At 41.2% G+C, this 12,281-nt stretch overlaps 2 protein-coding genes across 2 annotated transcripts; one reads left to right on the plus strand and one right to left on the minus strand.

Annotated features, from left to right (window-relative positions):
- Nucleotides 1-115: 115 nt before the first annotated feature.
- Nucleotides 116-2,055, minus strand: ONS95_006855 (uncharacterized protein). Its single transcript, XM_058500338.1, has 3 exons — nucleotides 1,570-2,055; nucleotides 995-1,418; nucleotides 116-886 (listed from the first exon to the last, which is right to left on the minus strand). The coding sequence occupies exons 1-3, from the start codon at nucleotides 1,754-1,756 to the stop codon at nucleotides 328-330; spliced, it is 1,170 nt and encodes a 389-aa protein (XP_058350174.1). The 5' UTR covers nucleotides 1,757-2,055; the 3' UTR covers nucleotides 116-327.
- Nucleotides 2,056-7,664: 5,609 nt separating this feature from the next.
- On the plus strand, nucleotides 7,665-10,683 carry ONS95_006856 (uncharacterized protein; the record flags this gene model as incomplete). The annotated part of the gene is made up of 3 exons (XM_058500339.1): nucleotides 7,665-7,991; nucleotides 8,038-8,737; nucleotides 8,801-10,683. Exons 2-3 carry the CDS (start codon nucleotides 8,242-8,244, stop codon nucleotides 10,681-10,683), a joined length of 2,379 nt encoding a protein of 792 aa, XP_058350175.1. The 5' UTR covers nucleotides 7,665-7,991; nucleotides 8,038-8,241.
- Between the last annotated feature and the right edge of the window lie 1,598 nt (nucleotides 10,684-12,281).

The following is a 12,281-nucleotide window of genomic DNA, read 5'->3' on the forward strand; positions in this document are numbered from 1 at the left end:
TTATAGGATAATAGGTTTGCAGGGGGAGACGGTATTTCTCGAGTGCAATTTTGCTATGGAGACAGAGTTTAGTGGGACATGACGAGGTCTTCTTTCTTAGAATATTATTTGCAGACTCAAGTTAAAACTTAGCAAATCTAAACAAATCAGGATTTCAGAGCGGTGTTTCTTCTTTGGTTCGTTAATCATACATTGCGTAAATGCGAACGTGGTCATTGAGATACGCATAAAACCCCCACCATTTTGCAGTTAGTACAGATCCAAGAACGCCAAAGCCAAAGCCAAGCCGTAGAGCTTTTTGAAAACACAAAACCTAACCCATGAGCTTCACAACTGCTCCACAAACTTCAAGATCTTCTGCGCACAGTCCTCCCAATAAAGATCATTCTGCACATGATGCCCCGATCCCATCACAACCTCGAACCCCACTCCATCTTCCTCTCCAGGACCATCGCTCGCCACCAAACCCTCACCCTCCCTCTTCGTCTCGCCCACTAAAGCCCCCCACCACTCCCTCACAGCAACCCTATACTCCGCCGCCACCTCCCTCATCAACTCCACATCCATCAACCTATCCTTCTCCCCCGCCACAACCAACATCCTCTTCCCCCCTCCCTCTCCCCTACCCCAACCAACAATACTCCTCACCACCCTCCCCACATCCACAAACCTAGTCATCATCTGCAGCGGCCAAAGCATACTCTCATATTCCGGCATCAAAGTCTCAAACTTCCGGACTTCCGACATGGGATACGAAGGGCTGAAGAAAGCTTGGTGGACGAGAGTGGTGGAGGAGAGTGGTGAGCGAGGATGCCAGAGGTCGCGGATGTAGTAGCGGGGGACGAACCAGGGGTCCATTTTGAACCAGTTCCAGTAGCAGCGCCAGCTAGTATTGTCAGTAACCTTTCGAAAAACAAACTAAATTTTCAGTGTGGAGTGTAAAAAGGAAGGAGAGGAAGCTGGGAAAGGGAGATGAAAGAATTTTAGAACTCACCCCCCAAACCCCGGAAATCCAGCCAAACACACGTACCCACCAACCCTCACCAACCCCTCACTCAGCACAAACTGCGTCAATCCCCCACCCGCCGAATGACCCACCAGCACCAAGTTCTCCTCCTCCTCTTCCCCTTCCCCTTCCCCGTTCCCCTCGCAATCCATATCTACATTCTCTCCTTCCCCTTCCTTCCCACCTGTCCTCCCTCTCCTCCCCTCCTCCAACCCCCTAACAAACCTCACTCCCGCCAACAAATCCGCCGCAAACGCCCCCTTTGGATATCCCCACACCATACGCAGGAACGACGGCGTCCACGATGCGCCGTGGCCGCGAAGGGATAGAGCGTAGGAGGGGTGGTGGTGCGTTTGCGAGAAGTAGGTTAGGAAGGGGAGGAAGACGGAGGCGGAGCCGAAACCGCCGTGTTCTGTAGAGTATCTCAGTATATGGGAAGAGTTCAGTTTTACACTGGGTAATAGTGTATTTAAATGTAGAATTGTAGTTGTTGAGGGAGGTGAGAGTGGAAAGGAAGGAAGGAGGGAAAGGAGGGGTGAGATAGGTAAGGTAGGGTAGCTTACGGAAAAGAATCGCTTTCTTTCGTGGTAGATTGGGAGAGTCTGGTGAAGCAGGTGGTTCAGCAGCTAGGAGCTCGAGGGTACCGAGTGGGGTGGGGATGTAATGTCTCGTGATATACGGTGGGAGATCAACAGGTTGATGGGCTGGCGTGGAGGGTTTACTATAGATGAGAGTATGTCTATCTGCCATGATGCACCCAGTGTCCTGCTACTGGTATCTGCGTTATAGCTTTGTGGTAGTGATCTTGAGAGTTGGTCTTGAGAGTTGAACGGGAAGCAGCCGAGATGCTCGCGCCGATCTGTTATGTTATGATAGGAGATAAGCGAGAAATATATGAGGGGCAAGTCAGGAAGTGAACTGGATTCATATAGAATTCAATACGAGCTTCATCCGGGACGTAACGTTGACTCACGTATGCGGCGTGTTCGATTCTATAAATAGGTATGTCGTTAAGTCGTGTAGTTCCGGCCCGCGTCGTGAAATCTCGGGTGTGAGGTTTGTGGCTGAAAGGTCCTGTGTTCAGCTGCTGTGCGAAGCGAGCGGGATGGACTTGGCGTGGGTAATAATTCTGTTAGAAATATAGGGATTGTAGGCGTAGACTCAGTACTGTAGGCCGTACTACTGAGTACGCTACTCCTTTATATAGGAGATTCTCTCTCTCTGTAGTAGCTCCTTATGCAACTGCAATTATGATATAGTAGTAATTCTAATCGATTGAAAAAGACCTTAAAACTTTATTTTTTATTAAGATCTCTACTTTATTAACTCTTAGTGTATCTACTACTACGCTACGATATTATCTTAATTAAAAGCACTAATTCCTTACGTCACTAGAGCCTTAAAAGGTAAAACTCTACTAGAGTTTGATAACTTCTTTGAATAGGAGCTTAAGACTGAATAAGAGCTAGCTAGGGCTAGTGTTCTTTATTACGTTCTTACTAAAGTTAGCGTGCTAAATAGTATTAATTAGTAGAATACTTATGCTAAGGAAAAGAAGGAAGCTTTTAAAATAGTTGTTAACTTAATCTCTAAGCTTCTCTTTCCTAAGTATAGAGATATTATTAAACTGAATAACACTAAGCCTCTCTAGGAAACTATTCACGTAGACGAAGGTAAAGTAGTTCAAGGGAGTCTTGCTTTTACTAATATAAGAGACGATTTCTTTAAGATAAAGTTTATCCTAGGGGAGGAAACACTTTAGAATTATATTATAAGGCTCTTACTCTTTAAAGTAAAGCTTAGCGGCGATAGTAAACCTCTTACTAATAAGGATATACGTCTTAAGCTGTTATAGTCGTTACTAGTATCCGGAGCTTAGATTACTATAGCGCTTACCCTAGAATCGTAAGACCTAGATCTTAGAGATACTATATAAAAGCTTAATGAATATTAAATTCAATAAAGGGAATAGCTTTAACCTATAGCTACTAGTAACGCTACGAACTACGCGAATAAAGGCTATAATAGAGGGAGAGGTAGTAGAGATAGTAGAAGCTAGAGAGATAGAGGCTACTCACGTGGGAGAGGTAATATATATAAGAATAAGAGAGGATAGGAAAGACGGAATAATAATAGCAGAGGTAGTAGCTAATAGAGATATAGAGAGCGCGTGGAAAATAGAGGAAATCGCCTTAAATTAGGCCGAAATTAGTATGCCCGGTATAAAAGCTATAGCTACTAGTACGTAGACTACACGGAAGCTAAGAATACTTACGCGAGAGATAGCGCTAATAAAGTAGAGGAAATTAAAGATAATAATACTTATCTCGTGTTCCTTTCGGAAGAGATTTACTACACTAAAGACGTAGAATATACTTTATTAATAATCTCTATTACAGAATCTATTTAGAAAATCGACTCTAGCGCTACTTACTACTTTAGTGAAGTTCTAGCTGAGTTTAAGTAACTTAAGTACTAGTGTAACGCTAAATACGTTAAAACAGTAACTAATTTATACTCGATAGCTAAAGGTTATAGAGATATTACTATTAATAGGTTAACCCTTAAAGACGTATAGTATATACCTAACTTCGGAGCTATAAAGCTAGTATTAATATATTAACTCTTAGACGAAGGAATTAATACGGAACTGACTAAGATATCAGTAAATAGATACTAGAATAGTGAACTAGCCTTTATAGGTATAAGAAATAGAGGTTTATATATTCTAGATATAAATCCTCGATATTAAGTTATATATAACGTAATTCTGTTAGACTTAAAGCTACTAAAGGAACAAATAGAGAGTTAGCTTAGTATAAAGGAAATAAAAGTAGATCTGCTTTATAGGTGTTTAAGCTATATAAATTACGCTTATTTGAAGAAACTGGTTACTTATAGCAGTTACGGAATAAGACTGATTTCTGTTCCGGAGCTAAAGGGAGAGAGGTGTTATAAGGCTTACCTTATAAGCTGTATAAAAGAGCACTTTAATAAGAAGTCAGATAGTAGAACTAACGTACCTATTTATTAACTATACGCTGATATCTCTAGTATCTTGTTACGCTTAATTCGCGGCTATAAATACTTCCTTTTAGTAGTAGATAATACTATAAGGACGTATTAGGTAGATCTCTTAGTTAATAAGTCTGCGTTAACTATTCAACTAGTTATTCGGAAATTAAAGCTATAGCTTAAAACTTAAGGGTAAAGTAAATTCCGTATAATTATCTACTAGAGGACTAATAATAGTAAGAGAGAGTTTAGTCCTAAGTTTATTAACTAGCTATAAGAGAGTGGAATCGTTCCTAAACCCTCTCCTCTATATAAACACTCTCTAAATAGAGTTGTAGAGCGATAGATATATAAACTAGCTAAGATTATACGCTTAATCCTCTATAACGCGAAGATACCTAAGAATATATAGTGCTACGCTATTAAGTAAGCGGTAAAGCTAAAGAACAGACGCTTAACTACTGCTTTACTATATAAAATAGCTACTAAACTTACTCTAATCGAAGCGTACAAAGGATAGCCTGTAAACCTCTCTAAAATAAGAGTATTTAGCTTTATAGCGTACCCTTTATATCTACTAGGGCTATATTAAGGTAAAATAAAGTAAAGGACGATTCCGGGGTGTTTCGTATTAATAGGTATAGCTAATACCTTAACCTATAGGCTCCTGAACGTAGAAACCTTTAAGGAACTAGAAACAGCTGACTACGGCTTTAATAAGTATATAATATACTTTATATATACTAGTAGTAAGGAAACTATACTAAAAGGTAGTAATAAGGCAGTAGAAAGACCTCTACTACTAGCTACCGGTCTAGCACTTACTAAGAGGCTAGCTAGAGGTACTAAAGGCTTAGAAAGACCTCTAAGAGAGAGGCTAGCTATAGAAGCTGAAAGACCTCTAGGAGAGAGGCTAGCTATAGAAGCTGAAAATCCTTTAAGGGGAAGGTTAGCTATAGAAAACACAGTAGGAGATACTAAGAGAGCGTTTAATTAACGCCTCCCTGAATAGACTTAACTAGTAAACGCGTCTAATAATACTTTACTATTAAGATATAGTAGGAAACAGTGTAGAAAATAACACTTTAAGTAAGCTACTTAGGTAATAACTACGAAGCTATACTCTTAGTAAATCCTTAATAAGGCACTAACCTATTAAATAGTGCTAATTACGCTAGAAAGTGAACTTATACGACCTCTTAAGGTTATAACTATTATAAAGGCTCTAAGGGAGAATCCAGTAGAATAGAAGGCCGCTATTCTTAAGGAATTACAAGTTATATAAAGCGCTAGAACCTATAGAGTATACTTTAGTAAGCCTCCCTCCGGCTTGAAACTAATATCTTTAAGACTAGTTCTACGTAATAAAATTAACTCCGATAGCTCTATAGCACAGCGAAAGGCTAGGCTTGTAGTAAGAGGCTTTAAGTAAAAACATAGCCTTAATTACTTCGATACTTTCACGAGTATTATATATTATTCTACCTTATAAGTACTACTCGCTATTATAGCTAAAAGAGACCTAAAGATCAAGTATATCGATATTAATACTACCTTCCTAAACATATACCTAAAAGAAGATATATATATAATAATTCCGAACGACAAGATACCGGAGATATAGAATAAGCTTTATCTAGAGCTAAATAGAAGGAAAAACGTATATCTGAAGCTCTTACGCTCTCTCTATAGCTTAAAATAAGCACCTAGGGAATAGTAGCTCCTTATTAAAGATAAGATAGAAAAGCTAGGTCTAGAAGTATTAGAAGCTGACCCTAATCTCTTTATCTTTAAGAATAGAGCGTATATATTAGTCTTTATTAATAATATACTAATTATAAGTAACCCTGCTAACTGCGAATATCTTAAGAAATAGCTCTTAAAGACTTGGAAAAGTAAAGACCTCGGAGCTATTAATATATTTATAAGCTTATAAGTTAAGAGAGATAGGAAGAATAAGACTCTGCGGATTTATTAAATAGCTTATATATAAAAGCTACTAGAAAGGTTTAGAATAGCTGTAGCTAGAGGTAATGCCTTACCTGCAGCCGCTAGAATAGTACTAAGGGAGTTAGCTAAAAATAAAGGTATTATACTAGCCTCCCCTGAAGAGATCTTACTATTTCAGTAGATTATCAGCTCTCTAATATACCTCTCGAACCTTATATAACCTGATATTACCTATATAATAAGCTAGCTAGCGCGGTATATATTAAATCCCCTTAAATCTCACCTCTAAGACACGAAACTTCTCCTCTGATATCTATGATATATAAAAGGTAATAGAATAATATTTAGAATCGGAATAGAATACAGGGGAAAGCTAGACGATAATATATTTGATATTTAGACTAATATTATATAAGGGACGGAATATAATAGGAAATCGTTCTAAGGATAGATAGTAAGGTTCTATAGGAGTCTAATCTCTTAGGCTACTAATAAGTAAAGGTCTATAGCTCTCTCTAGCTTAGATTCTAAGATAATAGCTACTAGTAATAGCTCTAGAGAAGTAGCCTAGTTACTTAAGCTATAGAAAGACCTTAATATAAAGTTATCCTGAATTCCTATGCTATATCTTAATAACGCTAAAGCTAAATCTCTCTTAAAAGAACAGAAATTCTATCTAAAGGCAAAGTATATTAATATCCGCTAGTTCTATATTCAAGACGATATAGTTTTATATAATAAGTTAGTAGTAAAACACGTTCTAAGTAATAATAATATAGCAGACACTCTTATAAAGGCTTTACCTTTAGAATCGTTTAAATGATATAAGACGTATATAGGGTTACTTAGTAATAACTAATTCTCTAATAATAACTCTAAGATTAATAACAGTTAGCTAATTAATAGTAGATCTGCATAAATCAAGGCTATTTCTAGTAGTAGAACCTATAAAAAAAATAGAATATTCTTCGCGGAAAATCAGTCCTTTAATAAATATCTTCTTTAATAATAATATATAACTGCGAATTAAGTAAAACACGATATATAACTATTATACCTAATAGTTAAGACGAATCTTATTCCGTAGTTAAAGGAAGAAGGAAAGGAAACAGAACTAGAAGAGAATAACTTTTATATACCTTAGAAGCTAGAGAGAAAGCTAGTAAGGAATATCTTAGTAGCTATAAAAGGAAAGTACGAGGTAGCTATAAAGAAGGGTAAATAAGAGCAGCAGGAGTAGGAGATTATTAATAAGGAAGCGATTTAAGTATACTCTTATACTATTTTATATACCTTAATACTATAAAGTTACTGAACTCCTAGGAAAACAAGAGACGTAGGTACTATATATATACTAGTATATTACAAGAGTTAATAAGGTATAATCGAGGCTCCTTATATAATACAAGTTATTAGTAATACTTCGGCGATACTCTGGCGTCGCTTCAGGAATATTTAGCGCTATACTGCTTTAGAAAGCTCTATTTACTACAGATATAGAGAATAGGGGGGCTATTAGAAATATAGGGATTATAGGCGTAGACTTAGTACTATAGGCCGTACTACTAAGTACGCTACCCCTTTATATAGGAGATTCTCTCTCTCTATAGTAGCTCCTTATGCAACTGCAATTATGACAAATTCAATTCAGAGCTCAGCTCCGCCCTGATTTCTTTTTTTAAACAACCTTAATGCCTGCGCGGAGCTTCTACCCCTATCTCTCGAGGGTTCATTAAGAAAATACATAGACAGGCCGGCCTGATTTGAAAAGTTTACTTCGACCTAATTTTAAAGGTACCTGCGTCCTCCTACCTGTGGGTAGATGCCCGTGACATGGAAACTTGATTGGTCACATGATTTTCACGTCTAGAAGAGTATTGCTTTGACATGGCTTCTTGTATCGTATTATGTAGCACCTTTCGTGGCTAACGTGCATCCCTGCGTCTCGAGACCGGTTCACAGGGCATGTCTTCTCTCCAGTGCATCACGTGTGAGCCAAGCCTGCCCTGGTCTTAGTCAGGTACGTGAGAAGACCTCAACCGATCAGGCTCTCGCTGAGTGCAAAGTTCCTAACTAAGACCCCGATATTACCATACGACTACTGTGGTAACGAAAACTTCATTGTCCTGCCAACCACGAGTGCCTGGTAGATGCTTTATTCTGGTGTCCCTTTTGACCTGCCTTGTGTAGCTAGCGCTGCTTTTCCCGTTGCTTTCGGTGCTATTGACCTCAAGGGTGCCACTCGCATCTAGCATTCCCACGAAAACAGTATGGAGGCCAACAGCAAACTTTTGACTTACAATCTCGACCTCAGTGCGGGGACGGATCTTCCAAGACCCTCGCAAAACGATGATGACATTTCTGAGGACAGCCTCGACAAGAAGCCCAAGACCTCTGAGCCTTGCACAGTTTGCTGGGATCTTGATCAGAACTTTGCACGAAATGTGTCTAGTCGTCCTCTAGGCATCGGACTTGGCCCTTACCATGCTACTTCATCAACCAAACTCCAACAATCTGCAGTTGGAAGTTGCGGTTACTGCAAGATTTTGTACAATTCTATTAAAGCCTTCGCTCGCACCTTGTCAGATGATAGTCTTGCAGCTGCACTGTTGGACATCGAGCAGGATTATCGAGTCAGCATTCGCTTGCCAAGCGCCGGATCATTTCTCAACGGCCAACGAAAATGCGTTGGTCTTGGACTTTATACTTCAGCCGCGAAAAAGAATGCATCATTCGATTTTGATATTGACATATATAATCCAGAAGGTAAACTTAACTGTTAAATACAGATTTTCCACACGTGAGGTTACTGAACGCTAATAGCAATAGTCCAAACGACAGCCAAACTACGAAAGACGAAGAATTCCCGAAATCCCAAGCGTCAGAAAAGTACTGTCCTTGCAAGCCACAGCCTCAGCGTAGATTGGAGTAGATTCGGAACAGCCGTTTCGGTACCTTCAGAACTCGCTCTAGATCATTGCGTTGATCTCACAAACGCGTGGCTCAAACAGTGCGATGATCTTCACTCGTCTTGCCACGCAGCAGTAACCACACCACCACTACCTACCCGAATCCTAGATTTGGCCCGGAAAACACATATCAAGCTTGTAAATGGGAAGGCACTGAAGGGAAAATATATGACACTCAGTCACTGCTGGGGAAACAGCGATACAATCATGAAAACCACGATGTCGACGTTAGATCAGATGTCAATTGGCATCCCTTCATCCCGGCTGAGCAGGACGTTTCAAGACGCTGTGGCCATTACCCGTGGTCTTAAGGTCCGTTATCTCTGGATTGACGCTTTATGTATCATCCAGGATGATTTGCAAGACTGGGAAGCCGAGTCTGTGAAAATGGCACAAGTCTATTCAAACTCTTATTTGAACATCGCTGCCACCCATGCGACTGATGGCTCTGGGGGGTGTCTTGTCCAACGCCATCGATACGAGTCGCACTCTACCAACATAACTTCCTCGATAGATCCGATCAGTCTGGCTATCACTGATGATGATGGCACTTGCCTTCTCATGGTTCGACAGTCCTTTTCTAACAGCCATGACGAAATTATAGGGTCCCGACTTACGCCGTCCTCGCAAAGCTCTCCTCTGTTAGATCGCGGGTGGGTCTTACAGGAAACCCTCCTGGCTCGACGAACCCTTCATTTCCATGCAGAAGAAATGCTTTTCCAGTGCCAACAAATGACATTTTGCGAATGCGGGTATTGCATTGATCTGCATCACGCTCTGGAAGAATGGTCGGCCACACCTCCGTATCTCCGCCCAGAAGGGGAGTTTCCGGCCCCATCTTCAACCCGCATGAAGTCTGAATTCGCGACGCTAACTAGAGCTGACATTGCAAGCAATTCGAGGCAATTGCTTGATGATCGTACCCTACCAGAACCTGGAATTCAGCTGATGAAAGACTTTTGGCTGCGTCTCATTATGTCATACTCTCGGCTAAAACTTTCTCGAGAGACCGATCGGCTGCAAGCCCTTCTGGGCCTAGCAACTTGCTTGTCCGAAAAATACGACACTGTATACCTTGCCGGTATATGGAAAGAAGATTTACTGAGGGGTTTGCTTTGGGGGAGACACGGCCGCACTACCCGAGCGATTACTGATACGATACCATCATGGTCATGGGCATCTGTCAAATTTGACAACGATGGCAATGAAAAGCACCACATTACTTACGAGCCAGTTGTAAGTGGTAAATTTCGCCCTGTGTCACATGTTGGAATGATCCCAAATCAAGGCCAAAACGAAACGAAACTAGGTGGCCTCGATATCGATATGCACCGTACGGCAGTAGCACTTCGAGGACCAGTCATCCAAGCGAAATTTGGAAGATGGGTAATTCCAAATGCCGGCTCAAACGAGACGCTTTTCCGATTTGATAACAAAGACACCGAGTTTCGTCCTGATGTAGATGAACCGGCTATACCTCTCGATGCAATAGAGACCTTTAAGTTTCGGGGAGGACTTATCGACTTTGAGCATTGTAGACAGCTCTTTTTCTGCATATTGATTGGCAAAACCAAGGCAGAGCACGTCGATTCGGTGGATCAAGCTCTGGTGCTTGAGAAAAGATTTATTATCGATCAAGCTCACGTTGTTACGATCACTTACAGGAGGGTAGGGATGCTAGTTTTGCCATCATCGAGGAGTTGGTTTTCGAAAGCTGAAGAGAAAGATATTCAAGTTTTTTGACATGAAATCATAAAGCCTATGGAGTCACGCTGTGGCAGGAGACTTTTCTCCTTCCAGTATGAGATCTTTTGTGCAGGTGTCAGGAGAACCAAGCAACTATTTTCGTTCTTTTAAGTAGGTTAACGATGACAGTTCGGAGGCTGATCATAACTCTCAATTTTCTTGGAATAACTCCCGTATAGGGGCAGCGGACGTCGCCTATGAGAATGAAACTTGTCATTTCCTGCCTGTGGCATCCGTGTCAACGTCTCTCTTTCTCTTCACGAGCAATGAGATTAGATCACTGGCAGGACAGCTGTGACCAAGGGGAGACATACTGCTACTTTATGAAACGATTCCTCTTATGCAATACTGTCGCTCCGCATCGTAACGCTTATTACAGCAATGACGCGGAAGCATATCTTTTTCCGGATGTCGCCACCAAAGCCTTGGCAAAATCGTGATTCTATAGGGACAGAATGATCTGAGTCGGAGTCCGAGGAGTGTTCAGCGGACGAGAAGTGACCAGAGTGTTTTAATAAATTCTTCACTAGCCATCAGCTATCCCAATATCTAAATTGCAGAAACGGTGCAATAATCAACCGTGCATCCCATAGCTAAGATTTTCGGTTCAGCAGTATCGAATCTATTCTAATGTGACTTTAGAGTAGCTGTTCGCGTGGAGACTGAACTATAGTCCGCAGATATTATCGACATTTCTTTCAGCCTGTATATCAAAGCCTTTATTTCACCTACGCGACATTTCCGTGTTGAGCCGTCACGGCCTACGATTAAATCCCATGACTCAGCTATAGGCAGCAGAATCAAAACCCTGAAACAGTGCCTCAAACTGGCTCGCATCTAGATCGATGTCGAAATTGATATTATCATACGACAAGTACTCGTAATCCGACCAAGTATTCTGCAGTCCGATAGCTGGTAAATTGGACACTGGCTGGCTCGTATTACTGATATTGTACCCGCTCATGTCCATGAAAGATGCGTTCTGATATGATGCAGATGGTTTGTCCGTTACGTCGTACTGTGATTGCACTGAAGGAAGTGGCGCATTCGTTCTCATAGTATTGGCGCCCGTGTCGAGTTGAGTCGATGGGGCCGATATAGAAGCGGAAGGAAACCCTTGGCGAGAGCCGGATATCGAATCTGCTGATGGTGTTTGCTGACTCGAAGCTTCAGTACCCTGTGTAGGTGGCGAGCCACTCTTCTCCGACAACATCTTCGTCAACTTCATCAGCCCTCTCGAGGCAATGGTACTTTCCTCCGCCGTGCCTTCCAATAATCTAAAGCACTCTAAAATCTCTTCTTTCCTCTCCTTTGCTCTCGGTTCTTCACGGTTAAAGCAGTAATCCATCACCAATATCACAGTCGAGACGAAGATGTGGTGGTTCACGGCCCAGAACTTGATGGTGGAAAGCTCTTTATTGGAGGCTGTTATCATTCTTCCGAGTTCAATGACTGTGCGCGCAGACCGCAGACATACCATCCGACTGTATGAGTAGCGAGGATCTTGCGCGCCACGGACTAGGTAAGGACGATGGAGTCGCGAAAATCGTGTGTGCATTCCAAACATCGCCATATTACGCTGCCGAAGCAGCTGT

The sequence above is a fragment of the Cadophora gregata genome (genome assembly GCF_030347475.1).
Source record: "Cadophora gregata isolate MNR1 chromosome Unknown scaffold_18, whole genome shotgun sequence".
NCBI classification, from domain to species: Eukaryota; Fungi; Ascomycota; class Leotiomycetes; order Helotiales; family Ploettnerulaceae; genus Cadophora; species Cadophora gregata.

Excerpts from the sequence above, each read along its gene's own strand:
- ONS95_006855 (XM_058500338.1), bottom strand. The coding sequence starts at position 1,756 with ATGGCAGATAGACATACTCTCATCTATAGTAAACCCTCCACGCCAGCC. Across the intron at positions 1,419-1,569 it reads AAAGAAAGCGATTCTTTTCC|AACACGGCGGTTTCGGCTCC; the intron begins GTAAGCTACCCT and ends GATACTCTACAG. Across the intron at positions 887-994 it reads GGATTTCCGGGGTTTGGGGG|CTGGCGCTGCTACTGGAACT; the intron begins GTGAGTTCTAAA and ends TGACAATACTAG.